The 27,062-nt window shown below is 48.4% G+C and overlaps 11 protein-coding genes across 12 annotated transcripts; 6 read left to right on the top strand and 5 right to left on the bottom strand.

Moving 5' to 3' along the window:
- Positions 1-394: 394 nt before the first annotated feature.
- PV06_06496 (uncharacterized protein) lies at positions 395-2,391 on the top strand (the record flags this gene model as incomplete). Its single annotated transcript, XM_016407619.1, has 10 exons — positions 395-525; positions 581-711; positions 780-909; positions 966-1,163; positions 1,217-1,341; positions 1,402-1,537; positions 1,594-1,726; positions 1,783-1,853; positions 1,926-2,034; positions 2,084-2,391. The coding sequence occupies 10 exons, from the start codon at positions 395-397 to the stop codon at positions 2,285-2,287; spliced, it is 1,368 nt and encodes a 455-aa protein (XP_016261099.1). The 3' UTR covers positions 2,288-2,391.
- Positions 2,392-5,965: 3,574 nt separating this feature from the next.
- PV06_06497 (uncharacterized protein) lies at positions 5,966-7,536 on the top strand (the record flags this gene model as incomplete). The annotated part of the gene is made up of 5 exons (XM_016407620.1): positions 5,966-6,087; positions 6,135-6,325; positions 6,385-6,446; positions 6,502-6,714; positions 6,772-7,536. 5 exons carry the CDS (start codon positions 5,966-5,968, stop codon positions 7,534-7,536), a joined length of 1,353 nt encoding a protein of 450 aa, XP_016261100.1.
- A 67-nt stretch (positions 7,537-7,603) lies between these two features.
- Positions 7,604-8,947, bottom strand: PV06_06498 (uncharacterized protein; the record flags this gene model as incomplete). Its single annotated transcript, XM_016407621.1, has 3 exons — positions 7,604-7,718; positions 7,772-8,337; positions 8,391-8,947. The coding sequence occupies 3 exons, from the start codon at positions 8,945-8,947 to the stop codon at positions 7,681-7,683; spliced, it is 1,161 nt and encodes a 386-aa protein (XP_016261101.1). The 3' UTR covers positions 7,604-7,680.
- Positions 8,948-9,388: 441 nt separating this feature from the next.
- PV06_06499 (uncharacterized protein) lies at positions 9,389-11,057 on the top strand (the record flags this gene model as incomplete). The annotated part of the gene is made up of 4 exons (XM_016407622.1): positions 9,389-9,560; positions 9,610-9,713; positions 9,766-9,837; positions 9,888-11,057. The coding sequence occupies 4 exons, from the start codon at positions 9,389-9,391 to the stop codon at positions 11,055-11,057; spliced, it is 1,518 nt and encodes a 505-aa protein (XP_016261102.1).
- Positions 11,058-11,199: 142 nt separating this feature from the next.
- PV06_06500 (uncharacterized protein) lies at positions 11,200-12,328 on the bottom strand. The gene has a single exon (XM_016407623.1). The coding sequence runs from the start codon at positions 12,184-12,186 to the stop codon at positions 11,305-11,307; it is 882 nt and encodes a 293-aa protein (XP_016261103.1). The 5' UTR covers positions 12,187-12,328; the 3' UTR covers positions 11,200-11,304.
- Positions 12,329-13,204: 876 nt separating this feature from the next.
- Positions 13,205-14,655, top strand: PV06_06501 (uncharacterized protein). Its single transcript, XM_016407624.1, has 2 exons — positions 13,205-14,076; positions 14,137-14,655. The coding sequence occupies exons 1-2, from the start codon at positions 13,236-13,238 to the stop codon at positions 14,385-14,387; spliced, it is 1,092 nt and encodes a 363-aa protein (XP_016261104.1). The 5' UTR covers positions 13,205-13,235; the 3' UTR covers positions 14,388-14,655.
- A 39-nt stretch (positions 14,656-14,694) lies between these two features.
- Positions 14,695-16,280, bottom strand: PV06_06502 (uncharacterized protein). Its single transcript, XM_016407625.1, has 3 exons — positions 15,883-16,280; positions 15,674-15,809; positions 14,695-15,530 (listed from the first exon to the last, which is right to left on the bottom strand). The coding sequence occupies exons 1-3, from the start codon at positions 15,976-15,978 to the stop codon at positions 15,178-15,180; spliced, it is 585 nt and encodes a 194-aa protein (XP_016261105.1). The 5' UTR covers positions 15,979-16,280; the 3' UTR covers positions 14,695-15,177.
- A 35-nt stretch (positions 16,281-16,315) lies between these two features.
- PV06_06503 (uncharacterized protein) lies at positions 16,316-17,925 on the top strand. The gene is made up of 2 exons (XM_016407626.1): positions 16,316-17,185; positions 17,282-17,925. Exons 1-2 carry the CDS (start codon positions 16,789-16,791, stop codon positions 17,587-17,589), a joined length of 705 nt encoding a protein of 234 aa, XP_016261106.1. The 5' UTR covers positions 16,316-16,788; the 3' UTR covers positions 17,590-17,925.
- On the bottom strand, positions 17,464-18,627 carry PV06_06504. 2 transcript variants are annotated; one of them, XM_016407628.1, is made up of 2 exons: positions 18,003-18,627; positions 17,464-17,951 (listed from the first exon to the last, which is right to left on the bottom strand). In XM_016407628.1, the coding sequence occupies exons 1-2, from the start codon at positions 18,318-18,320 to the stop codon at positions 17,643-17,645; spliced, it is 627 nt and encodes a 208-aa protein (XP_016261108.1). In that variant the 5' UTR covers positions 18,321-18,627; the 3' UTR covers positions 17,464-17,642. The 2 variants fall into 2 exon arrangements, with proteins under 2 accessions (XP_016261108.1, XP_016261107.1); XM_016407627.1 differs by having other exon boundaries at positions 17,464-18,627.
- Positions 18,628-19,352: 725 nt separating this feature from the next.
- PV06_06505 (uncharacterized protein) lies at positions 19,353-21,532 on the bottom strand. Its single transcript, XM_016407629.1, has 3 exons — positions 21,062-21,532; positions 20,720-21,007; positions 19,353-20,666 (listed from the first exon to the last, which is right to left on the bottom strand). The coding sequence occupies exons 1-3, from the start codon at positions 21,298-21,300 to the stop codon at positions 19,415-19,417; spliced, it is 1,779 nt and encodes a 592-aa protein (XP_016261109.1). The 5' UTR covers positions 21,301-21,532; the 3' UTR covers positions 19,353-19,414.
- Positions 21,533-22,087: 555 nt separating this feature from the next.
- On the top strand, positions 22,088-26,720 carry PV06_06506 (uncharacterized protein). Its single transcript, XM_016407630.1, has 3 exons — positions 22,088-22,550; positions 22,630-23,545; positions 23,606-26,720. The coding sequence occupies exons 1-3, from the start codon at positions 22,470-22,472 to the stop codon at positions 26,593-26,595; spliced, it is 3,987 nt and encodes a 1,328-aa protein (XP_016261110.1). The 5' UTR covers positions 22,088-22,469; the 3' UTR covers positions 26,596-26,720.
- The last annotated feature ends 342 nt before the right edge of the window (positions 26,721-27,062 follow it).

A 27,062-nucleotide genomic window follows, 5' to 3' on the forward strand; every position in this document is an offset into this window, starting at 1 on the left:
CTTGACCAGTGAGGCCAATGCGCTTATCAACGCTAACGGACCAGAACGCTTGAGTGAGTTCCCACCCATCGCCTTGACGCCATTGAGCGCACACAACAGTATGTGCAATCGCAGAAAGAAGCCTGTGGGAAAGAAACCTTCGTCAATTTAGACTTCTGGGTACGTATCTTTGGATCTAAATCATCGAATCTTAGGTTTCTAGACTGTCAATAGCATACGATACATAGATAAGCATATCATGGAGATACATTTCTCCCCATACATGGCTGGTTGTCGATATATATCAAGACTTATGGGCAAGTAATACTACTTCTGTGCTCCTGCTCATCTGTTCTTGACGTGCACTGCAATTCTTCCAAGACTTATTAGCACGACAACCTCGACTAAAGCGACAATGACCGCCGAAAAGACTGAAAGCACCGTCAAACCCGTGGAGAATGATAGTCTACCGGGCGAAATCCTCGAGGATGACGGTGAAGTCTTTAAGGATAATGCGGACCACGCAAAGTTTCGTGCCCTGGGGCTGTAGGTATCTTTTCGTTGCTACCTTGCAAGTCATACTCTGACAGTTTTGAATCAGCATTCCGACCATCATTGTTCTCATCAAGCTCTGCTTTGCGACTGGAGTGTTGTCAATTCCCGCTGCCCTTGGAGTTGTGGGCTATGGACCAGGCGTCGTCCTTTTGACACTATGGAGTGCATTGACTATGTGTAAGTGGATGATAAATGTTACAATCTGATTATTTTGGGCAGGGCACTGATCGCCGTGTTTGATGTAGATTATGCCTTTGTCATGTATCAATTCAGGATGAAGTACAAAGGTATTCATAATATCGTCGATGCTGCGATGCTCATGGGTGGACCAATTGCACGAGAGGCTACTGGTGCTCTTTTCCTTCTGACTTGGACGTAAGTGATTCCTATCAGTCGAGTGAAGCGGTATTTTTATGCCTAACTCCAAACAGCCTGTGCACTGGCTCCGGATTTGTTGGGTTGTCGCAAGGTCTCAGGATCCTCGCCAATGGCAAAGGATGTAGCATCGTCTGGACACTGGTCGCCGCTATCGCCACTGGCATACTTTCGAGCATTCGAACTCTCGGGAAGTTAGCTATCCTCACTTGGATAGGGTTCGCCAGTATTTTTACGGCAGTTTTCATTGTGGTGTAAGTCGAACAAGCCTATTCCTACCTACTGGACTAATCTTTGGTTCGCACAGGGTTGGTGTAACAACCATTGAAAGGCCTGCTGCGGCGCCTCAAGAAGGCCCCTTCGACCTGGGTGTCATCGCTGTAGGACATCCCGGATTTGTCGCAGGACTTGTCGCGGCGCTGAATCTTTTCTGTACGAGCCCCTCCATGATACCTGCCCTTTTAAAAAGCCGCATCTAACGTGGATCGATAGCTGGATTTGGCTCAACCTCCACCTTTATGCCTGTCATGGCAGAGATGAAAGTACCCAGAACTTTTCCAAAGGCGCTCTTTATTTCTCAAGGCCTTTTAGTTGCTTGCTATATTTCCTTCGGCCTGGTCGTCTATGTGTAAGCAATTATGACGTCATTCATAGGCCATCCCTGTCGCTAATCTTTCTCTCCAGATATTGTGGAATTTATGTCGCCAGTCCGTCTCTTGCAAGTGCAGGAGGAACACTCGAGAAGGTAGCATATGGTATCTCCATCCCGGGTTTTATCATGACCTCGACACTCTGGACCCACGTCGCTGCCAAGTTTGTATGTGTCTTTGCATGATTTTCACCTCGAGACTAGAGTAGCTGACAGTGTTGTAGCTTTTTGTCCGAATCCTTCGTGACTCTGATCATCTGCAAAGCAACAGTTTAAGGCACTGGGTTACTTGGCTGTAGGTGCAATCCTCGAAAGCTTCCACATTTGTGTTTCCATATGAAAACTGATCTTTACATGCATATTTCAGATCCTCAACCATCTCTCTAACAATCGTATCCTTTATCCTCGCTGAAGCCATCCCCTTCTTCAGCTTGATTTTGGGCCTCATTGGTTCCCTTTGCTGTTCTCCAACCTGCGTAAGTTCGCGACCAATTAGTGATGACTACATGTACTGATATCGGGTAGCTGGTAATTCCTGGTTTCATGGGCCTCTACATGCAGCGAGGCAACTACACGTCCAGCAGGAAGATTATGGCACTTTGTGCTCTGCACTGCGTCACTATCGTCGGGGGCTCATTCATGGCCATTGCTGGTACTTATACAACCATTCAGAGTATTGTTGACGCTTATGCTTTAAACTCTGTGGCGAGGGCATTCAGGTGCTCATGAGTAGGATGAGTCCTACCTTTTACAGCAACTTGAATAGTCTTTGTTCATACTCAGATATCCTACCTTGGCCGAGTGCCTGACAAGAGCGGACAAGGTAAATCCGGTAGTCATTCAAAATGGTAATCCTGTTTTCATACTCCACGAATTCGTTCATATGATCCAATTTATTCGTCGGGACACTACGTCAGTATATTGTTCAGCTTGATGTAATGTGTTTTATGCAATGTCAGGTCCACTGCTTTCCCTTCTCACAAGAGATGCATGTGGTGAGACAGTTAAAGACACACCCGCTTCGACCGATTTCTAGTTCCAGCTCTTTGCTCAAAGTCTGTAATATTTCTCATTCACCACCCACGGACTGTCTAAACTAACCACGACGCAGACGACAGCGGTGCTTTAGGCTATTTCGAAACTAAAAAGAGTGTCTCAAACTTGGCTAGAGCGGTCTTGTGCGGCTCCGGCGTCCAGTTACCAGCATTTGTCCGTTTCCCAACCGTTATCTAGGCACAAGGATATCCCAACTTGGCCCGTACCCACGAGACTTTGCCATTAAATTCGCTATGGTGAGAAGCAAAAGTACTATGGGAGGGCGAAGATACTGACATCGGGAAATATGGTACATACTGCGCGGATACCCACTCTATTGTCAAGAGTCGGCTCCGAAGCTGCACCAGATAAGCCTAAAACAGCATAGAGTCATGCCAAAAACCCTTTAATCCGCTGCCGCCTGCTTTCAACATGTTCCCGCCATACGATACATACTCTTATGAGAGCTCTTGAGCGTGCCCAGTGCCATGTATCACTGCGGATCCGATATCGATAAAGACTGAAGGAACGAACGATGACAGGCCGCCCATGGGGAACCCTGGCGCGGAGGAAGATTGTCACGGCGGTTTCCATATTGGCGAGTATTTTCTGCACACGTGGATAACGACCATTTTCACCAGTTTCTCTCTTTAAAAGGAGTTCGGGACATCACCACAGTCTTTCAATCAGAGCTTTAGGTCTTAGTTCTTTCTCCTCGTTTTGAAACTGTTGGCACTGGTGATTTAGCTAACTAGGATCACACGCCTACCAACCACTTTAACACAATTGCCCCAGGGAGATATGTCTACATCACACCGAACACCCGTTCATGACTTCGACATCAAGGCGCAACTATCCCTCCCTGTCCTGGAGCACACAGAAGACGCTCCTGTGTCTCTTGATGATCTTCGAGCTGCAGAAGAAGGGGCCGATGTATCCATTGACCGTCGATTGGAGAGGAGAATCAGGTACGTCAAGTGGAGCACACATATCACTCTGGCTGCCAAAAGGCTATCTCAAAGTCATACCACTAATGACTGATACCGCAACTCTTGCCAGGCGAAAGATAGACCTGCGTCTCGTTCCCATCCTCGCTGCGATATACACCATGGCACTAGTTGATCGAACGAACCTAGGGAGTGCCAGAATTGCAGGACTAGACGAAGCTACTGGCCTCAACGTTGGGAACCACGCCTCCATTACAAGTGAGCACTTCAACGAACCAAAAGTCGACATTGACCCGTAGGATCACGACATTAAATGCTAACAAGGACGCGAATATAGTATTGGTTTTCTACGTGGGATACATTATTTTTGAAATTCCGAGCAACCTTGTTCTTAAAAGGCTCGGTCCTGCAATTTGGCTGTCCACTCTCTCTCTTGCATGGGGTTTGGTGACACTAGGTATTGGCTTTAGCAAGAACTGGCAGATCGTGGCCGCCTGTCGTGCTGTGCTTGGTATCTGCGAAGCCGTGAGAAACCCACCTCCCATACTCCTTTGAATTAGCTAAAGTTATGGACAGGGCATGTTTCCCGGGTGTCTGTATCTTCTGGCATCTTGGTATCCCAGGTTTGAGGTGCAGAAAAGGTTCGAAATACTGTCTCAGGGATTCGGTGCGATATTAACCCATCATCCAGGATCGCCATTTACTTCATGACGGGCTCTTTCCTGTCTTCATTTGCCAACATCCTGTGTGTTGGTTTGACACATATCGCCGACGAACCACAAACAGATGGTTGGAAATATATCTTCATCGTCCAAGGAGCCATCACCATTGCGATAGCCATCGTTGGTTGGTTTGTGATTGTCGACTTCCCTGAGAAGGAGATTCAGAAAGGCAAATTTCTCTCTGCTAGTGAGGCGGACGTTGTTAGAGCTCGGCTTGTCCGCGACCATAATGCTTCTCAAGGAGAACGCATGACATGGGAGACTATAAAAATTGTCTGCCTTGATTGGAAAGTGTGGTCTCTGTCAGTCATAACCATTCCAAAGCCATACTGTATCGATGACTAATCTCACATGACAGGTCTTTCACGTACATGGCCGGTGCTGCTGGCGTGTACGGCCTATTGTTATTTCTGCCAATCGTCCTTCGGCTAGGACTAGGATACTCTCAAACAAAGTCGTTCCTCCTCGCTGCGCCTCCTGCTGCGGTCGCAGTGATATTTGTCTTCCTGGTCAGTATTATATCGGATAAATATCGAGTTCGCGGACCATTTGTCTTACTCGAAGGATCATTGGGCATTATCGGGCTGTGTATGATTGGCTTCCTGGATCACCCAACTCCAAGATACGTGGGGTCCTTTCTGGGGTCTTGCGGGTGCAACGGCCTCATTGTCACAGTGGCTTCCTGGCAACAAAACAACATCAGGGAAGATGCAAAAAGATCAATCCTGGCCGCAATCCAGGTCTCCTCCGCTGGTATTGGAGGAATCTATTCAGCATTGGTCTTTAGGCAGCAGGTACGTATAGGGACGACCTCTATCGTATGTACACGGCTGATACTCGATCACAGGATTCGCCAAATTTTGTACCCGGCCTCGTTGCATGCTGTGCACTTGTGGGATTTTCGATGTTGTTGACCCTAATCACCATTCCCCTTCTCATACGTGCAAATAGACAAGCGGATAAAGGCCAAAGGATTATTGAGGGCAGCACTTTGTTCCGCTATGTCTGGTAGTAACTACATACTATGGTAGAGGGATAGGAGAAATCAGTACCGTCCTTTTTGGCCTTTCACACGATTCATTCCCCAACTCAATTGTAATCGGGGCAGATATTCCTTGGGTTGTATGGTCTTCCTCTAAGCTACTGTTACATCAGTCAGGTTGGTTTACAGCCTGGCGAATAAATTATGTTTCGTCAGGTCTTCGTCAGCGGTTACTTCTATTGGTTTCTCAACGAAACCCGAACCAACAGGACGGTAGCTCTATAGTTTTATCGAGTTGTCTGTCCATGGCCCTCTATGTCCGACTGGCCTGAGCGAAAGCATTGAAGTTCGATTTGTGCCTGCAATAAGCCAAGGGACAGATCGGGTCCCGGAGGCCGGGGCCCGGAACATGAAAGTCTGCGGCTCCGAATCTTTTTGGCATGGACGCTTATACATCACCCAACCGATTCGTCGCGGGGAGGACTGCACAACTCCGAGTTCCCCGGATCTTCCTCCTTTGTCCGGAGATGCATGCACGGGGCGCTCGGTGAATTGTTGGTCCATGCCGGCAATAGCCGTCGCAGTACAGGAATATTCCTTAGCTTCGACACGTGAGCAGGCCAGTACCCCTTGTTCTTCCCCTCCTTTAGATATAGCAAAACATGAAGCGCTTGTGCCGTTGCTGCAGACACATTAAACGATCCCAGTGTGCCGCAATACCATGTTCAGGCTCGTCTCGGAGGTTGCGCACGCTGGGCGACTGTTGAGAGTAGCTGCAGGGAACAACGCATCAATTCAACGGCGCTGGCTATCGAGTTCAGTTAGTCGATGCAGTGCACACATGTGAGTTATAACTCCTCATATCAAACACATCTGCTAAAACTCAGCAGATCGCACTTTCCCGGTGCACCTCAAAGCCCTCTCACAACAGGCCTGCACTTCACTCCACCAGCAGCGTTGGCTCCTATTCCAGTATACCGCGTATTGGATGAAAATGGCAAAGTTCTTGATGAGACTGGCAATGGAGTGTCGGATATCACCGACGAAGAAGTCCTGATCTGGTATCGAAACATGTTAACAGGTAAGATGCGCCGTTCCGACAAAATACGGTCGTTACGGAAAATTAATCGTGGTCAAAAGTCAATATTCTTGATTCCATAATGTTTGAAGCCCAAAGACAAGGACGAGTTAGCTTTTACATGGTATGATGTCTCAATACTGTAGCTGAACCTCTCATGCTGATCGCGTGTTGCCTAGGTATCTGCTGGAGAAGAAGCCGTCACGGTGGGCTCGGCAGCTGCCCTCGGGCCACGGGATATCATCTGCACCCAGTACAGAGAACACGGTGTCTTTCAACAACGAGGCTTTACGTTGAAAGATTTCATGAGTCAGCTGTTTGCTACCCACAATGATCCGGGGAAGGGAAGAAACATGCCCAATCACTACAGCGGAAGAACTAAAGTCGGGGTGGTAAGCGACCTACCTTCATCCAATGCACGTCTCACCATCTGACGTTCTTGTGAATAGCATGCTGTTGCCTCAACTCTAGGAACACAGATCCCTCATGCAGTAGGTGCTGCTTATGCTCTCAAGCTCGACGCTCAAGAGAATCCTTCCGATACTCCCAGCCTTGGTGTGGTGTACTTCGGAGAAGGAGCAGCCAGCGAGGGGGACTTCCATGGCGCCATGAACCTTGCATCTGTCAAAGACTGCCCAGTTCTCTTCATGTGTCGCAATAACGGACTTGCGATATCCACTCCAACCAATGAGCAATACCGCGGTGATGGAATCGCGAGTCGTGCTATTGGTTACGGCATGGAGACAATCCGAGTCGATGGCACGGATATCTTTGCGGTCTACAAAGCGACAAAGGAAGCACGACGAAAGGCACTAGAACGAAACCGACCCATTCTACTGGAGTTTATGAGCTATCGTGTCTCTCATCACAGTACAAGTGATGACAGCTTTGCTTACAGAAAGCGAGGAGATGTGGAAACGTGGAAACTGAAGCACAACCCAATCTCGAGGCTAGGAAAGTGGCTGGAAGCCAAGGGTATCTGGGATGAAGATCTGGACAAGAAGGCCCGGAGCGAGATAAGACGAGAAGTTCTCCAAGAACTCGCTGCTGCGGAAAAAGAAAAGAAGCCTACCTTGAAAAGCATCTGGACTGATGTGTATGCTGAGCTCTCAGAGGAGCAAGAGGAACAACGGATAGAGCTTAGAAGGCTGATGACTGAGTACCCGGCCGAGTACGATGTTGACGGTCATGCAGAGGGGATTAATGGCCTATGATGAATCTTTTTCTAAATTCGAAGTCTAGAAGCTTAGAATAATCAAAGTACTTTTTTCAGTATCGATATTTTTTCATGTACACTGGATTTCCATGCAGCAAGTATCAAAAGTAACTGCCTCTACTGAAGTGGTTGGACTACACCGTTAATACTCTAGGGTACGCTTGATCCCGTCATATATTCCTACAAGAATCTTTAGTATCTCCGATTTTCAAGGATGAAGGAGAGTAACTTACTTGTCCCGTCTGGAATGACATACTTCTCCCACGCCAACCCAGTATGAGTCGTAAGTCCACCGATTCTCATAACCGGAGCTTGCAGATGTAGGAATACTTTCTCTTGTATCGTGGCGGCGACCTCGGCTCCAACCCCATAATTTACCATACTCTCATGCACCACGATTGCCCTGCCGGTCTTCTTGACACTATCCATAATTGTTTTCCGATCCCAAGGATATATCGTCTGTAGGTCAATCAATTCGATCTGAACTCCTGGGAAGTCCTTCTCTGCCGCCTGAATGGCAGCTTCACAGGTGTAAAGTGGACGACCGTACGAGATGATGGTGACATCCTTCCCAGGCTTCAGGACTTCCGCTTTGCCGATCGGCAACGTGTAGAATTCGTCTGGTACCTCCTCAACGGCAGCTCGATACAGAATCTTTGGCTCCAGAAAGAGTACAGGATCTTGAGATTCTAGCACGGAGGCAAGAAGCAGACCCTTAGCTCGTGTAGGTGATCGTGGGACAACCACCTTGAAGCCTGGCACATGGCAGAAGACCGACTCGGGTGACTGCGAATGATACCTGTTGAAGCTGATAAGTCGACGGTTCGTGAAAAAACCCAGGAGCTCACATACAAGGCACCGTGTCCAACACCCCCGGAAGGCATTCTAATCACCATTCCACCAACGTTGGCTCCTGTCGATCCTTCTCGATACCTGAACTTGGACGCCTCGTTTGTGATCTGATCGAAGGCCGGCCAAACATAATCGGCAAATTGTATCTCAACTATTGGTTTCCTCCCTTCTGCAGCCGCGCCGATCGCCATACCAACGATACCCTGTTCCACAATAGGTGTGTTGAACACTCTGTCTGGGCCAAACTCATCCTGCAAGCCCATCGTACAGCGGAAAACCCCTCCGAAGCCTACGTCCTCGCCGAAACATAGCGTCTTAGGATCTTCTTTTAACGCTGTTCTGAGTCCTGCATTGACGGCCTGGAAGAGGTTCAGACGTGAGGTGCTCGATCCCTGTGGAAATTCGGGCGCCCCTGCGATAGTCTCTTTAGTATGATGTAGTAATTGTGTCTTGGAGAAATCAACTGGCACGTTTAGCCTGCGGATTGAGGATACAGCACTCGTCGTCGCGTACCCGCGATGCGGCAACGAATGCACCCAGCGTTTGATTAATGCCATGTGTCTACCATCAATGAATAGTATTCTCATGAAAGAAACCCAATAAGACATCCCAGTCACTCACTTTAGGTTGCTCGATGGAACATCGCCACGTGATCTTTCCCGGCGTTCGGGATGCTCGGGAAATCCAATTTCATTGAGCGGCTATCATCGGTCAAACCCCTGCATAGACAATAACTAAGAGAGGCTGGACGATCCTAGAGACATGCAAGCCCTATCGAGATGCAAGCCCTAGCGACTTGTCCCAGAAAAGCTCTAGGAAATACTTAGAATCTCGGAGTCATTCCTTGCTCCGCGAGGAGGAAGTCCATCACTCGGAGTTAGTCTCATGCACTTGACAATTAGCCCGCCGAGAATCAAAGAATCCGTAGTCTAGAGATTCAATAAAGTCGTTCAGTCGCAATCCGAGACCAAAAGTTATCCAGGTGGTGGTTAGCAAGCATGGAAATTGCACTCAATTTTTTAATGCGGCGTCTCGCAACTCAATACCTAAGAGGGAGTGGCATCTCGCGCGCGAGGTTTCGATATTCACAACAATATCCGACACGGCTTTTCCACGCATCCCCCGTCGTGCAGAAGGTCGTCCCTTTTATGCTGGCAGATATTGGCGAAGGTGAGCACCTCCAATCGATCGCACTGGTAACATGGACTCAAGGGTCTAGGCATTACCCAATGTCAGGTCGTACAGTGGTTTGTCGAACCGGGGAGTCAAGTGGAACAGTTTGATCCCATTTGTGAAGTGCAGTCGGACAAGGCCTCTGTTGAGGTATGAGTAGCTCCCGATACTGAGCGCAGCTGGCTAACACTACTCTGGGTAGATCACCTCGAGGTTCGGCGGTGTCATCAAAAGCCTCCACTATGCCGTTGATGATATGGCAATTGTTGGAAAGGTAGTGAAGACCCTCAAACTTGTCCTACGTACGCGACTAATTGTCTCCAGGCTCTTGTCGATATCGATGTAGACGATGCGATCTCTCTAGACGATGCCGGCAGCATCTCGCAGCAACCTGGCTCAGACAAAAGTGAGCAATTGGCCAAGGACGACCTGACCTCAATGGAAGAGTCACTCCAGAGGCAGGATACAGAACAGTCACAGCAAGTGCACCCAGACACTAAAGAAATACCTTCCGCGTCCCCGGAAGCAGCTTTATCTACATCTCGTAAAGGCGCCGCGATTGCAACACCGGCGATTCGGCACCTTCTAAGAAAGCTTCAGCTCGACATTCACGATATTATCGGCACTGGTAAAGACGGACGGGTGAAAAAAGAAGATATTGACGCATATATATCCTCATTTGGTGCTTCCGAAGACAGCCAGAGGGCAGCGCAACCACCTCATGCAACTATGGACTCATCCCATGGAGATAAAGTGGTGAACCTGACTAACACGGAAAAGCAAATGTTTGCAGTAATGACAGAGTCACTGTCAATTCCACACTTCCTGTACAGTAACACCATCGACACTACGAATGTAGAGTACACCCGAAAAGCCATCATTGATCAGAAGCACCTTTCACCACTCTTCAAGACCGGCGCCACGGCATCAAGGATTACTATGCTGCCTTTTGTTTTGAAGGCAATATCTCAAGCCTTTAATTCCTATCCAAGACTGAATGCTCATCTCGACCTCAAAAATAACCCAGCCAAGCCCCAGCTGACCATGAAGGCCAGCCACAACTTTGGTATCGCAGTCGACACCCCGCAAGGTCTGCTGGTCCCTGTCGTCAAGGATGTTCAGAATCATTCGGTTCTGTCTCTAGCAGCGGAGATTGGACGTCTCAACAGCCTGGCTCAAGTAGGAAAGCTGGCACCAACTGACTTCAAGGGTGCCACCTTTACAGTCAGTAATATTGGAAGCATAGGGGGAGGAGTCGTAAGCCCGGTAATTGTTGGTCCGCAAGTGGCCATAGTTGGTTTGGGCCGAACGAGATGGGTTCCAGGATTTCACACAAACGCTGCTGGCGAGGAGATAGTTGTCAAGAAGCCTGAGCTCACGTTAAACTGGAGCGCCGATCACAGAATTCTTGATGGAGCAACGACTGCTAGGTGTGCTGAATTTGTGAGAGCATTCCTAGAAAACCCGGCTACACTGAGCCTGCTTTTGCGTTGATAATATGATTGAATCACATAGAATTCACATGCTGAAGATGGTATTCAAGGTCTGACAACAACGGAAAGCAAGGCAAGAGGATCTCTGAGGTTTTTCCCCGGCGGCTATGGAAACAGCGATTTGACGAAGTCAATATGTATTCATAATTATCTGATATTCTTTTCATATAAGTAGAAATGGAAGAAAACGCTAATAACAAGACACAATCAACAAATTAGAGTACCTCAAAACCCGTAGGTCATGTTTGTCACGATAGACTCAACGTGACTGGCTGTTTTGCGGTAGCTGCGCCGCCTTCAGTGAGCCTTACCGGCACGACCATGTTGTTCGTAGACGAGCGATCACCAACTAGGAGATCTACGCCATATGCTATGACCCATTGAGTGATGGTGGGCCAAACGCTGGAGTTGGGAGTCCGAAGGGCCCAAAGTCCGCTTGTTTGAATGGATTGCGTGATTTCAGCGATAGTTAAGAGTTGACTCGTGTCGGCGTTCCAGAACAGACACGAGTCAAACTGGAAGCATCTGTAGAGAAACATGCTGATATTGTCTGGAGAGACTGTCTGTCGGTCCCTCTCAGTGTCCGCGGGTATTTGGCCGACCGCCTCAAGGAGGACTCGAGCAAGCGTGCTATTGGAAACACCAATGCCAGCGTTGTCCAGAACAGTTTGTATATTTTGAATAAGACTTGCTGTCGACCCGGTATTGTTTTGAAAGCTGAGGATCTGGGGAAGACTCTCTTCCTCGGCCTCGAGTCTGTCCAAGAGAGGCCCGTCCGGATTCGGTCCGTTCACGTCCCAAGGGTTTGGGTTGGTGCTGTTGAAGTTGAAGCCACGGAGATCAGGAGGGGACAACATGGCAGCGATAGTCCAATCCCCGTTGGTGTATGCGGCTGCCGGCGTGCCACCAGGAATAGATGTTGTCGAACTACTAGGCCTGGTCAAAGATGAGGACGATATTGAGGGTGAGATTAGGGACCTGGATGAGGATGAGGATGTGGGTGCGGTACAAGCTGTGATTGTGACAGTGTATGTAGCACCAGACCAGTCATCCCAGGCAGTGGGGAGAGAAGAGACATTTATCACGATACTGGCTAGGACGAGACTTTGGAAGAAATTGGACAATGCCATGGTGTTTTGAGGCTGGCTCTGCAACGTCCAAATTTTAGGGCAATATGCTGAAAATTTGTGAGCAAAGCTGAACGATGATGATGACGATATGAGTAAGCTGTATATAATGAAGCATATTCATGATATAGCCTTGCATCCAAACTTATAGATAAACCTGAGGACATTGTTCAAGATAGATTCACATAAAATAGGTGGTCGGTATGCTGTGAAAAGAGACTATAGCGACACATTCTGTCACAACGGGGTTGGGAGTACTATATTGTTGACAGCCAGCCTCGTCTTTTTGACGGATGCAAAAAACAGCCTTGAGAGCTAGCTTCGCACCCGGACGTCTAGAAGGACAGTGCATGACGGTCGACCAATGAAACCTCAGACTGGCCAGCCAGAGACTGATTTAAGACTTCATTAAGGCCGTGCTTATAGGTTTTTGCTGGGAGACTGGGAAAGCCACCATATGCAAATATAGTATACAACATGTGTTGAGGAGTAGAGTAGGCACCATACATAAGCCAAAGGTGGTAGAATAGCTTAGCTTGCCCGGATCTTGAGGGCTTATGGCAAGTTTAGCTATGGCGAAAGATGTCCGGCGTGGCTCCAGGTGAGGAAACGCCTAGATATAGTCTGCAGTTCATACAAACCTTGATACACCGTCCAGGAGTAAAGAACCACAGGCATATGCACCAACAGTTTGCCAACAGGTTGGCAACAGCTTATGTTCTAGAATAATTGTCCGTGCTTTGGACTTGGTTCCTCGCCAGGTCTAATCTCCGATTAGGTTTCGTGGGGTGATCGGACAACGGTGCTCAGGCCAGCCAGTGTTCGAGGCTTCGCCATTAATCTTAACGGCCAAAACTACAAGTCGAACAAGGTTCTCATTATTTGATAGGCTCGGTAGTCCTGCTATCTCTCTCGAGAGAGACACAGGCCATGTCGCCACGGTGATAACGGGGTTGCCCTGGCTCTAAGCTCGATCTACACTTTATGGCTACTATAGCATCGGCACGAGTATGGTGACGATGAGGAAAGGAGCAGACTACCATGTCCTCTGTATGTTATATATCGCCGCGGTTACATTCGTCTCAGTATTCAAATCATTGAAAAATATTCGCCACTGTCTCCTCAACGACATGGCTTCACAATCGTTAATACTTCTCTCTCTGGTCCCGTTCTGTCTAGCAGGCCTTCAGGTCCCGTTGACGATTATCAATTTATCACCTTTTCCAGCGGTGATTGACATGAATGGGGATTCCAATTGCATCAAGGGGTCATTCAACCCTAGTGATCTCAACTCTTACTACTCAAGCTGGCCCAGCTCGAACCTGGTCAACGATTACGATGATGGCAAAATTTCCTCTGATATGGACAACTTTCTCCAAACGTATAAACAAATTTTTGGCATCAACGACCTGGGATCGCGGCGGTACTCCATGTACAGCGGTGTGACAACCCTACCAGCGGCCGCGGTCAACCAAACTACTCCGTTTGGCGTTTTCGAGACCGAAATGGCGGGTAGCGGCACCTGCTTCGGGTCCAAGTCATGGAAGAAGTTCACAATTACAGCTGGACCGACGACGACATTCCTTCAAATTTACGACCCTCCTACGTCGAATTGGCAGATTATCAAAGATCCCGATGGGCCAAACCCTCTGGCGGTTGACATCGGCCCGGGTGGTAAGGCCAATGTGGTTCGCGTTGTTATCGACGCCGTCTTTGGCGCCGCGACCATAGCCTTAACTTTTTTTGGCCTCACTGAACTGGGTGTGGCGGCTCGTGCAGGAGCTCTGGCTTTGTCGGCGGCGACTCCGGCATTCTATACTTCGACAGTTCTTGTCCCTGGTATAATCAATGCTCTGATTGTCGGCGGAGTCACGGTCGTCGTCGGCGGTGGAGGTATGACTCCTTTCGCTCTAAATGTCAGTCGAGCAACTTTTGGGCTAATTCTGTTTCTAGGTTTCGCAGCCGTTGCACTGGTCCCAGGACAAGACCAGGTCAGTGGAGCTCCTAAGACAGTCACGCCAAAATCTCTTGGGTTCTACGACGTCTATTCAGGTATCGATCTCTCAGACCGTAGTTGTTGTCTGATGGGCGATAATATCATGGGCGAATTTGATTGCCTTGTTGCCAGTACATCAATCGTTATTCAGGCCGACGGCACAACGTTTGCGATTCCTATGCCACAAATATCGAGAGCATGGACGTAAAGTGTGCCCACGAACAGCCACTCGAAAGCCAGGCGGTACAGCGCAATATTCAAGGGAACACCAAAGAGATCTCAAGGCCAAAGGACTGGATGACACAGTTATCATGTCGAAGATAGCTCAGGCTCGCGTCCACATGGCCAATAGCACAAACATCACCAAATTTTGCACATTGAAAGGCAGGGTTCGTTGTGGGGAAATCATCCCAGAAGAAGGTATACTATTACATTATATTTCTGATAGTCAAAATACCGTAACGTAATACTTGGACATAGAAGTTATATTCTAGAAAGAAAGTGTGACTTATTATCGAGTGATTACTTTTCCGACCTACTCAAATCAAGGCCGGCCACCATTAACCTTAATTTTTTGACCTGTAATGTCGCCCGAGCGACGTTTCGGCAAAAAGATAAAACCACAGAGAAAGCTGCGGGATGTGAAGAACGATTTGGAGGATATGACATGATAAAGGACGCATTTTGACTCGCCAGATCTGGGGTTGTCGTTCTGAGGGACCTCAATTTTGATACAGGGAATAGGTGACCCGATAAGTTACGGACTGTGTATCATCATTGCACGGAACCATGGGAAAGTTATACTACCACTTGGATAAAAGAGTCGCGCAATACGTAGTTCAGTTGAATTGGCCTATGTTATGTACTTAATCGAACATAGCCAATTTACCAGCCTATACTCTCTTATGAAGTTCCGTCCAGCTCATATCAAGTAGTTATTACCATTTTCCGCAGTACAAACAGATTTACTCTAGTGGCTACAAGAGTGCCATTTCTCGTCACGAAAGCGCTGCCACCCCCAAAAGCGCTACTGCAAGGACGGTCGATAGTCCAGCAGTGTTTACCATGGCTCCGCTGCCCGTTTCCTGTGCAGCGGAGCTTCCAGTGGCGCTTGATCCTGATTCAGTTGAGCTGGGGAGAGTATTCGTAGTACTTCCTGTTGCGCGACTACTACCGTCGGCGCTGGTACTGCGGTCGGTTGGGCCTGTTGCACTGCTAGCCGTTGAGACGGTTGACCCGGCAGCAGATGTTGTCGTTGCCGTACTGGTCGAGTTCGCACCTCCAGAAAGATTCGGGAGGTCCAACTCTACTCCATACGCCATACAAATAGCTTTGGAACCGTCTGCAGTAACTGCGGATAGGTGTCAGTGCATTGTTATTGGATATCACATACAAGCCCAAGCCAGCCCACAGTCCAAGTTTTGAACAACCAAGTACTGTGACTTGGAAGGATCTCACTATTGCCTGAGTCAAGTACTAGAAGAGAGAACTTACGAGTAATGTCTTCAGAACTGCAAAGCTGAGGGATTTGTGCGACCAGCTTATCCACGAATTCTGTGTTCTTGCATATACAGGCGATGTCAGTTAATGGACAGCCCGAGGTCTGGATCGCTTCTAGAATAGCTTGTTGCTTAAAGGAAGAGGCATTTGTTAGCTTTCAAAATCCGACAAAAACACGAGTGTTGTAACTATGGTGGACTCACGCCGCATTGTGGAAGATCCGAGATCGTCCCAACTTGAGCAAATGTAGGAGGAGCGAAAGCCACAACGGCTGTGATCCAAAACTTAGTTGTTCGCATGTTTCTGACTCTTGTGCGACGATAGATTTGTCTGTACGCGATCAAGGTATCCAAAATTGTTGAAAGTGAAAGGGACAAGGAATATACTGAAAGTGGCGGATCGAGCCTTTGATTCCAACCTTTGCTCTGCTCCTATGATAAAGTAGGAAAGAAGAGTGGTTCTCGCTAAGTATGCTGCGACTTGAATGCCACTCTGTCAACTCAACGTGGAAAGTAAGGGAATACCGATACTTGCGATGGTGAAGAGGATGCTAGTTGCTTGGCCCGATATCGCGGAAGTATTTCAGGAAATAGTTGCCCAGCCCACCCAGTTAGTTCGTTCCACTCTCGGCGCGGGCACTTGCATACCACTAGGGCTGTATGGTTAACACGAGGTCTTCGTTCTGTCAACCGACCTCTTCCGTATGCTATTACATACATATCTATCGCAAGCTCTTCGGCCGAGTCTACTGTAAAAGTAATGATCCACTCTTTTTCCAGCGCAGACTGGCCCTGTAAATGTCCCGCTGACTTAACCATGCTGGATATGTACTCAAAACAAAAATTATGTAAGTTAACCTTGCCGAGGGCGAGGTAAAATGTCTCGTTCACACTGAGGCAAACTGTTGCGAACTCACATTCTCTTCTAGAAAGCATGAGACTCGATTCTCGTGTCAGAACTCCAGAATACATCTCGATATCTTGCCAGGTACTGCTATTCCCACCGGCATACGCTTGATCAAACGAAACAGCGCACCGAACTAGCTTCTCCACTAGAACAACCATACTTCACATTCAATTATCAGATCTGTGCTGGATAAGCTGTCCAGAATGGGGGTTGTGGTGGTGCCCGCGCTCATCCCTGATGTTGAGAAGGTCTATGACTGCTATTTTGATGCCTTCAAACAAGAGCCTATGGCAGCTATTATGCTAGACATACTCTTTCCAGGGGGTGTCACGGAAGAGTTTCGCAAAGAGCATACCAAAGCCACCTTAGATTGGTGGCACAAGAGTACCACACAGTACACCTGGAAGGTCTTGGATACTGAGAAAAACGAGATCATAGGTATGATTCTGGCCGACGGGTTTGTCAGTGAACGAACCGAAGACGAGCGCAAGTATACTGGGTTGCCATGGCTAGAAGGCCGGGAACGAGAACGTGCTGAGGCAGTTGTTCGACCTTTGTGGGAAATGAGAGAAAAACTCTGGGGTGGTCGCCCGTATGTGTGTAAGTCCCCATACGAATTGTCGTCGAGGACAAATTCGATACGTGGATACACACCATAGAGGTTCTCGCGGCATCAGCTAACTATCTCGATTCCAGATGTCCACGCAATTGCAATCAAACCTGAGCACCAAGGCCTTAAAGCTGGCATGGCCTTGATTCTGTGGGGTGTGGACCTGGCCGACCGCGCCGATTTGCCTGTGTACATTGAAGCGTCGCCATCAACATGGACATTGTACGAAAGAGTAGGCTTCGAGCGCATCAACGAAAAGCTAGTGCACAAGAAGGAGATTCTGGGCACGGATGAAGATGTTGAGGTGCCGCTCATGGTGAGGATGCCTGCAGCGGCCAACGGAATGACTTTTGATGAATGGCGAGCAAACGGATACCCGCCATTTGAAGAGTGAAAAGCGACAAAGCATAGAGTAATTGGTGAATCTGGTGCAAAGGTCTATAGTCTTTATTGCATGCGTTCAGGCAGTAACACTTTGACCTCGTCAGTTGCCAGGAAATCCTTCAAGATCGTCACGATGGTCTCCGTGGCAGTAACCCATTTTTCCATCGCCTGAACTGCCAGTTCCGGGTCGGTTCCCTTTCCACTTAACCGAATATACAGATCTTTGCGTCGAGGCGCTGCGCTCATTGCTGCTCGAAAAATGGGTCTGATTACGACTGTATGATACGGGGATAGCGTGACCTTGTAGCTGTCTCGGAAAGACTCTCTCAAGTCCATTTTTGGCATCTTCTCTGTTGCTGAGATATCTTTGTTCTGTGTGAGATCAGTCTTCAGCGCATGTGCTAGGAAGTCAAGACCTCGGACCAGCCACGTCAACCCTGCAGTTGCAGAATGAGCTTGAGTTGCGAGTTCGTTCTTGACCAGATCTTGTAGCGTCCTTGAGCCTTCTGCATCTTGGGCTTGCCGTGAGCGCACCCGCCCTACGTTGAAAAGCATGTCATTCTTAATAGGCGTGAATACTGCTGAGCCAAGCAGGTCTAATATCGTGGCTGTCGCTTCAGTGGCTGCAAGAAATTCTTTTATCGGCACATATCGATTAGCGGAGACTGGTACATCTGAAAAGCTGGTTTCGTGAATATCAAACCAAGTCTCGCCTGCAGGTATGACAATCCGTGGGGCCATGCTATGCGACTTTGGGGTCGTTGTGAGTCTGGCTGTGACCACGTGGTCTGAAAAGCGGAGGGCTCAGTCAGTGCCAGATCCTTCCATCAGTTGAGATTATCGACACCTTCGACGAGAAGGAAAGTGGTCAGAGGCCGGTGTTGAATCGACATGTTCAAAACAGCGAGATCAAGATGGCCTTCTCTTCAACGCCTCACATCTTCAGAAATGGTTTTCGGATCTCTTCCCGAGATCTACGAAAGCTCACCTGCCAAAGCTCCAAGATCGACGTCAGTTGGTTTCTCAAACTCCTGAATTTCCCAAGCCGATATCGCTCTCCAAGGTCGAGCGATTGCCCAGACGCCGAAGTCGCGTCATTGGCCTTAAGGAAACGGATAGGCACATGTTCTCAGACCAAAGCTCCCACTGCAGAGTGGGTGTGTGCAGTGAATAATTTTAAGCGAAGCTCAATGTCTGCCAGGAAAGGATTACCAACAAAGGCTAATTCAACCTGCGGATGTCCGAGCAATGCCAAGGCAATCAGGAGAGAATCTGATTAGATTAGATAAATCCCTCACTCCGCCCAGTCGTGCTTGGCGTCAGCCACAGCGGAACCTTGGAGGGGACTGAGTCGTGGACTGGCTGCCAAGACCACGCGGGCGTCACTGACGCTTACCACGCGTACTGTAACAGCTCGTAAGATCGAAGCGGTATTACATGTTACGTGAAGAAGCGTGCCTAGTCACTGCAAATCCGAATGGTCCTACTAACCTCTTTCAATGGCCTACCTACCCAGCGTATCCCTGGATGGTTGAGCGTCGTGAAGACTGGCAGACATTACTACTTAGTTGAAGCTCATTGATAGGATTGATCGGGTACGTCGGCTTATCCCAGTGCTCATCGTCTTGCTGAGTACTTCAGAACCCTGGAACCGCCTAGAAATATTTTCTGTCTCCGCAATAAGTCCAACCTCCGTAGTCTAAACTTATCAAGACTATCGACATGTCTTTCCATTTCGGTCTTTTCGGTATTGAAGATGAACAGTCCGGAAGGTTTGAGGTTCTTGCTCTGCATTTGCTGGTGTAAAGACAATGAGAAAGCCCTATGGTATAGATCTAAATCACACGTCCCTTGACCTGTTTTATATCTTTGATGCGAATATCCCGCCACAATGCTACACATACGAACGCACCACCCAGTAGTGCAAGACTTGTGATGAGCATGTAGCGTTGTGCTTCCCCGTACGATCGGTTGATAGCGTCTCGAGCTGGTGTTCCAGGCCTGTAGTAAAGCTGAGCAATGATTGATCCGTAAACCTTCTTTGCATCAACATCTGCAGGAAGGTACCTTCGGAGGGCCGCAGGAAAGACGCTTGTCCAAATGGCTGTGGCGACAGTCCCTCCCACTGCACTGCCGATACTGCCAAACAAATTCAAAATGGCAATGATAGCGGCGATGTGTTGTTGATTTGATGGAGCCAACATAGCCAACTCGCCGCACAGAACAATCGTTCCACCCGAAAATGCCACAAAGATCTGGGTCATAACAATGTACCCAATATCACTGTTTGGGCGCCGGAACTCGATCATAAGACCAACGCCCAACATCATCAATGGGATTGCAAAGTACAATGCAAGCCATTTGAATCGACCAGTCCATCGGATCAAAAGCCCAACCACCAATGCCCAGAGACAAGAACCGACCCGGTATATGGCGCTGACGTAGGTCGCGTTAGTGATGCTGAGACCCCATACAACCTGCAACATAGAGAAAAAGTAGCTGCCCCAAACCATTGAGTTGAAGAAGACAAAAACGAACATCAATCCTGCGCAGAAGACGGTTCGATCCATCAGAAGCTCGAAAGGAATGAATGTTTTTTGCGCCAAGTACCTCTCCCAAAAAGTGAAGAAGACGAGCAATGCGCCGCCGAAGGTGATCATACAAATGATCATCGGAGAGCGGAACTTGTCTTTTTGATAAGAGTAAAGGCTGAAGGGAAGCAGGAAAAGCGCCATTCCACTTGCAAGGATAATAATACCAAGCAAGTCGACCTCAATCGCGTACCGCTTCAGCGCTTCCGGACGGAGACTGATACGTACAGGCTTGACGAGGCCTTGATTTTGAGCCTTTCGCTGGTTGTACAGAAATAAGATTGTCAAAGGGGCCACGACCACAGGGACTACAACAGCAAAGATACCAAATCCCCATCGCCAGCCGGGACCTTCGATGATACTTTGAGAAACCGGGCCTCCTAGCCAAGTAGTGACGATGTACGGCGAGGTCGCGATAGAAAGCATCAGCGAACGATTCTTGAGTGTCGATGTATCCGAAATGAAGACTGTGAGGCAGTAGCTTACACCTTGTGCGCTGAGAATGCTCATGTCAGGGAAAGAAAGTCTATTTGAGGGCTTCACGCTTACCCAGTCACAGAGAACACCTGAGCAGCGGCATATGTTTGCACATTTTTGCAAGAGGCCATCATGATATACCCGATTACCCAAATAAAGGTCATCAGTCCAATACCCTGAGGTCTTCCCCATGTATCCAGAATCTTGGCAGTCGGAATCTTAGCTACTCCGCCAATGATGCTGGACATGATATTGGTGGCGGATGTCAGAGAATGCAACGAGAAAGAACTCGTGACATAAGGATTTAAAGAACGAAGAACAACCTCTTCCAGTGAAACGACAAAGTAGATGAGCCAAATGCTGTTCATGCCTTAGTACTTACATCTCATTATCATGTATGGGATAAGCACTTACCAGATGTGTGCACCGATGAGGTGTGACCTTGTCCAGACCGTAGCTGTTGCCTGGACACGCTGTACACCAGCTTGGGCATCTTGAGAAACAAGTGCTTCATCGGGTTGATTTGTGCTTTCTTCATCGACGGGGTTTCTGCGATCGCTTGTGTTGACAATTTTGGAAGTCGTATCGAAGAAACTCTCGAATCTTGCTTTGAATCCTAGCTTATCAGGGCGTTTGTCGGTCAAGGACACCATGTTGGCAAAGGTGAACTAGCTGCAGACGAGTTGGCAGATACAGTTCCCGCACGATGTGCAATCGTCTTCAGCCACGACTAGACTCACACACTCAGCAAGCATCTAAATGCCCATACCATGTGTTAGAATTTGTCTTCGTGCCAAGTCTATCGGAATGTTTCCCACTAGCCGACGTCGGCTGCGAACAATTTTGTCAAGCTGGGGAAGAAAAAAAATTTGCCATCTGATGACCAGTTCGCTATCGAGGCTGAGGAGATGCCACGCGACAAAAATACTTACGGTATTGCGCCTTTGAAAATGCAACGCCTGGGAGGACTACCCGAAATGGCATAGTGGTGGTACGCTCTGTAATGCACACGATCAGTGGGCGTTGTTCTACGGAGGCAGGAATGTATGGAGGGTATTGAACCTTAACAAGCCCTCGTACCACAGATGCACGATGATACCGCTAAAAGTGGCCAAGTGCCGATGTCGGGTCCATCGACTGTATGACAACACCAATGTCTGAGGCAGCATTGAGCTTCCTAAAGATGTCTTGGAGTCCGCGAGAGGCCTTTGGTGGTAGCAGTCAAGACGCGTTCGGGTAGACAAGAACAATAGCACTTGCCGTGAAAACTGGAAACGACTGGTTGAGTGGGTAATTTTACTAGCGGTAATGTATGCGGGGATGTGTCAACTCTGCATCCTGCGCCGCCACCCTTGGCACGATGTTTGTCTTGGGAACCACATCGGAGAGGTTCCGTTAGATGAACTTGGCAGCATACCTACAGCGGAACGAGGACGTTATCTTGTTTGATGTAGGGTACGAACAATAGTCATAACTCTCGCATAACCAAAAGGCTCGCTCCTTGGCCGAGACCGGCTTCAATCACGTACCCACTGGGAACGGCGTTCTGCCATTGATGACAATAGTAGTCGAATGGTTATGATTCTGAGGAAAGCCCTAAGATTTGTCAGGCCCAACTCTGTTCGCCTTCCAGTGACGTTTCCAAGGCAGGAGATGTTGTAGGATGACAGTGGTCTAAATCTCAAGGCATCTGCGGCGTATCAAGGAGTCTGCTCGGCCGATTGCTTGGGCTGAGAGCCAGCCTCTGGGTATTCAGTGGTTGTCGAAGACAAGGCTGAGCACTATAAACTTTTTTCTAACCAAGTGAGCGACCTACAGACACATGGCAGCAAAAGCTGTTGATCGAGAGCGTCCTAAGCCCAAGGATACACGTCCAGGGAAGGAGACAGCATCATCAGGATCGGTACGCATCGCCTCCCTCAGAGAGATCCGTTGCTTCACTACTTTCAAGCATGAATGAAGTTTGTTCTAACCAGCGCCAGTCTCGTATTGCCTACTTCCGACTGTTGGCTTACGCCGCTGCAACATGGACGGACATTTGTCTGATGGCGGTCGGGACCACGTGTGCCATCGCTGCTGGCGTACCATATCCCTTGATGGCAGTTTTATTTGGAGAGCTCGTCAACGATCTCAACGGTGCTTCTTGTGAGGTAGAAATCTCTGGCAATGCCTTGGTTTATGAAGATGCCATCAACGATAGAGTGTTGAAACTTGTTTACATTGCCATCGCAGCGTTTGCCCTGACTTTCACTCACATCATCTGCTGGAGCATTTTGAGCCAACGCCTTGCATTTCGACTGAGAGATGAATACTTCCAAAGTATACTGCGCCAGGATCAAACGTTTATTGACCAGCATCAAGATGGTCAGCTATCTTCGCGTCTGAGCGGTGACGTCCAAGCTGTTCAATCCGGAACTTGCGAAAAGGTTGGAATTTTCATTGCAAGTCTTTCCTTTTTCGTCTCTGCATATGTAGTGGCGTTCACCAAACAAGCGAAGCTTGCTGGGATTTTGATATCGCTTATACCGGCATTTCTCCTTGTCGCAATTGTCGGAGGTGGTTTCTTTCAAAAGTTCTCAACTCGTATGTCTGACTCTGCCACCAAAGCAGCTGCCATAGCCTCCGAGGCATTCTCCAACATCACTATTGTGAAAGCGTACAGTGCTGCTCCACGGTTAGAGCGAAAGTTTGCAGAGTGCTCTGAAGTCAGTCGTGGGCAAGGCATTCGTAAAGGTGCTGTGGCAGCCGTCCAGGCCGGGATGCTTTACTTTATTGCCTATTCGGCAAATGCTCTCGCTTTTTGGCAGGGCAGCAGAATGATTGCAGACATGCTAAAGGGAAAGAGTGGTGGAACATCCGTTGGGGAAATCTACACGGTGATTTTTGTTCTTGTCGATGGTAAGTTGATTTTCAATGTCAATATACACTGATCTGCGGTTAACATATTCTTGAATGCAGCCTGTGTGGTTTTGGGATCGACAGCTCCTCTCCTGCCACTCTTCGGAAATGCGGCCTCGGCTTTCCATAAATTGAAACAAGATATTGATAGCAAGTCGTTGCTAGATGGCACATTGGATGATGGCGACATGTTGTCTGCTGAAACTCCAGGAAAGCTTGAGTTTTGTAATGTTTCCTTTAGGTACCCTTCACGACCAGACGACATGGTGCTGCGAAATGTTAGTGTTTCGTTTCCTGCAGGAAAACAAACAGCCATCGTCGGGCCCTCTGGAAGTGGCAAGTCCACAGTTGCAGCTCTGATTGCCAGACTATATGACACTACTGAGGGAAGAATTCTCTTCGATGACAAGAGTCTGTCTGACATCAACATCAGAAATCTGAGAGGATTTACTGCTCTTGTCCAACAAGAACCGTTGTTGATGAATCGGTCGATCCTGCAGAATATAGCCCTTGGCCTGATAAGCTCATCCAATCCAGCACATAAAAGGCTGAAGCATTACCTGGGAGAATCTTTGACATGCAATTCGGGAAATCTTCCAGAAAGAGACCAGGTTATTGTCAACGAGGTTATTGACCTGGTGAAACATGCAGCTCGACTTGCGGACGCCGACGGCTTCATTCGGACTCTTGACAAGAGTTATGATACTATAATTGGAACCGGCGGCCAATCCCTCAGTGGTGGGCAAAGACAGAGAATTGCTCTCGCGCAAGCCCTTGTTCGAGATCCAAAAGTACTCATTCTGGATGAAGCAACGGCTTCTCTTGATTCGGCGAGCGAACAACGCATTCAAACTGCTGTCAACAAGCTTGCAAATACACGAACAGTCATCTCCATTGCTCATCGCTTTTCCACCATCAGAAATGCAGACAATATCATTATACTCAAGGCTGGAGAAGTAATTGAACAGGGAACGTACGAAGAGCTTGTTTCTCACCCAGGACTATTTGCTGATATGGTCAAATTGCAAGCCCTCAACATTTCTCAGCAAAATCATGAGGATTTTTCATCGACTATTAGCTCCTTGCATACCTCGATAGATATCGATGCAGAGAAAGTGGCTTTGAAGTATGATGATGCTACCTCGAGAGCTCAACCAAAGCTATATGAAGATTCAGGGGGCAACAAAGATCCCCAAGCATCGCCAATTGAGATTGACTCTGGCCTTTCTCCCTGTAAGATCATCAGAAGGGCAACGCCTTTTATCAGGCCGGAATTAGGTTGGCTTGTCATGGCAATGATTTCTGCCGTAGTTGTGGGCTTAACATTCATTGCCGCAGCCTTGATCTTTGGGCATGTGGTGGATGCACTGAGCCCATGCAGGGCTACGGTGAGCCGTATACTGCACCTTGGCCGGTTTTATGGGGGCATGCTCTTCATGGTTGCTGGTGTGGAACTAGGCGCGAACTACTTCAGCTGGTCATCTTTTGCAGTAGTCGGGGAGAGGCTGTTGTACAGGCTGAGAGTGTTGTCGTTCAATTCTCTGTTATCCCAAAACATTGAGTGGTATCAGGCCCAGGCTCATAATCCCTCAACATTACTATCCATCATCACAAAGGACGGCAACGCGATAGCCGGATTCAGTGGCTCGACAATGGGTACCATATTCTCAATACTCATCAGTTTCTGCGCCTCACTGATCATGTCACATATTGTTGCATGGAAGATTGCACTTGTATGTTTGACTATGGTGCCTATTTTATTGGGATCAGGTTTGATGCAGCTCTTCACTCTATCGCGATTTGAAGAACGCAACTCGAAAGCATTTGCAAAATCGATCGGCATCTGCATGGAGGCATTGACGTCTTTCAAGATTGTTGCTACATACTCTCTTGAGGATGAAATCATGGGCGCTTACAGGCAGGCTTTGAGGAGTCCACGCAAGAAATTGACAACGGCAAGCATTTATACAAATGTCTGGCTTGCTATCTCCCTCAGTGTCGGCTTCTTCATTTATGCCTTTGCATACTGGTGGGGCTCGCACCAAATCATTCGGGGAGAAAGTTCCCAGAAACAATTCTTCATTGTGCTTGTGGCGATGCTGGTGAGTGCACAATTATGGGGCCAGATGTTCAGTCTTGCGCCTGAGGTCTCTCGAGCTCGTGCAGCTGCTTCTCGAATACTGTCTATCATTGGGAATCAAAATTCATACGGTGATTCACCAGCGCTGGAGCCGCCGTCAACCTCCACTGGTCATGATGTTGAAAAGTCCGCTTCTACTGACACATCCTCACGATTGAAAGCAAAACGTGGTGCTCGCGTTGATTTTTCTGGCGTCAGTTTCGCCTACCCATCCAACATCACCATTCCTGTCCTTAAGGATGTCGCATTTTCTATCCTGCCAGGCCAATTTTGCGGCCTAGTAGGACCCTCTGGTGCAGGAAAATCCACCATCATGAACCTGCTCCAGCAAAATTACTGCCCAACATGGGGTCGAATTAAGATTGATGGCACTGATATATCCGACCGAGATTTTCGGGATGACATTGCCGTCGTGCCGCAGGATAGCATGCTCTTCAGTGGCTCGATTCGCTTTAATGTCGGGCTCGGTGCGGTATCGGGCCATGACGCGACCGATACAGAAATTGAACAGGCTTGCAGACTGGCCAATATTCACGATACAATCATGATCTTGCCTCAGGGTTACGACACTGAGTGTGGACCGAAAGGCACTCAACTGTCAGGTGGTCAACGCCAGCGACTCACAATAGCGCGTGCTTTGGTGCGCAAGCCACGACTGTTGCTCCTTGATGAGAGTACAAGTGCCTTAGACGCCGAGACGGAGCACATCCTGCAGCAAGGACTCAGTCGTGCCGTTCGTGACTTCGGTACTACTGTCATTGCTATAACACATCGTTTGCATACTGTCATGAGCGCTGATGTCATTTTCATGGTGGAAGGCGGAACGATTGTGGACTCTGGTAGTCATGGCGATCTGATGGAAAAGAATGAACATTATAGATTAACTGTTCAGCAACAGATGCTGCAATAGGGAGAACTGAGAATCAATCCGTGTCAATAACAAATGAACCGAACATATCCTCGGCATGTGGCAGCCCCAATTAGTATACACTTGAAAGGACGTGGTCATGAAAGAAGTAAACGACTTGTTATTAGATACAATGCTATTAAATTGTGTACACTGTCGCTTGAGGCTTTTTGGGCACTCTAGTGAAGATGTAAAGACAATAGCAGTATTATTGGTAGATTAAATTGCAGCTGCTAGACCTAGCGCCACTGCACCGAGAAAGACGGGCATCAAGACTATCCTGACCTTGCTTCCGGCACCTGTATATTGAGCTGGCTCACTGCTGGATGTGCCGCTGATCGCAGGGGTCTCCGCTGTTGTTGGCCCATTTACGCTACTGGGAGTGGCAGAGGAGCTCGCAATTGTTGGTTCAACCGGTGCAGTAGTGACTGGCACCACTTCACTGGTGGTGGCCGAGGCGCTGGAAGTTG

This window comes from Exophiala oligosperma, assembly GCF_000835515.1.
Source record: "Exophiala oligosperma strain CBS 72588 unplaced genomic scaffold supercont1.6, whole genome shotgun sequence".
NCBI lineage: Eukaryota > Fungi > Ascomycota > Eurotiomycetes > Chaetothyriales > Herpotrichiellaceae > Exophiala > Exophiala oligosperma.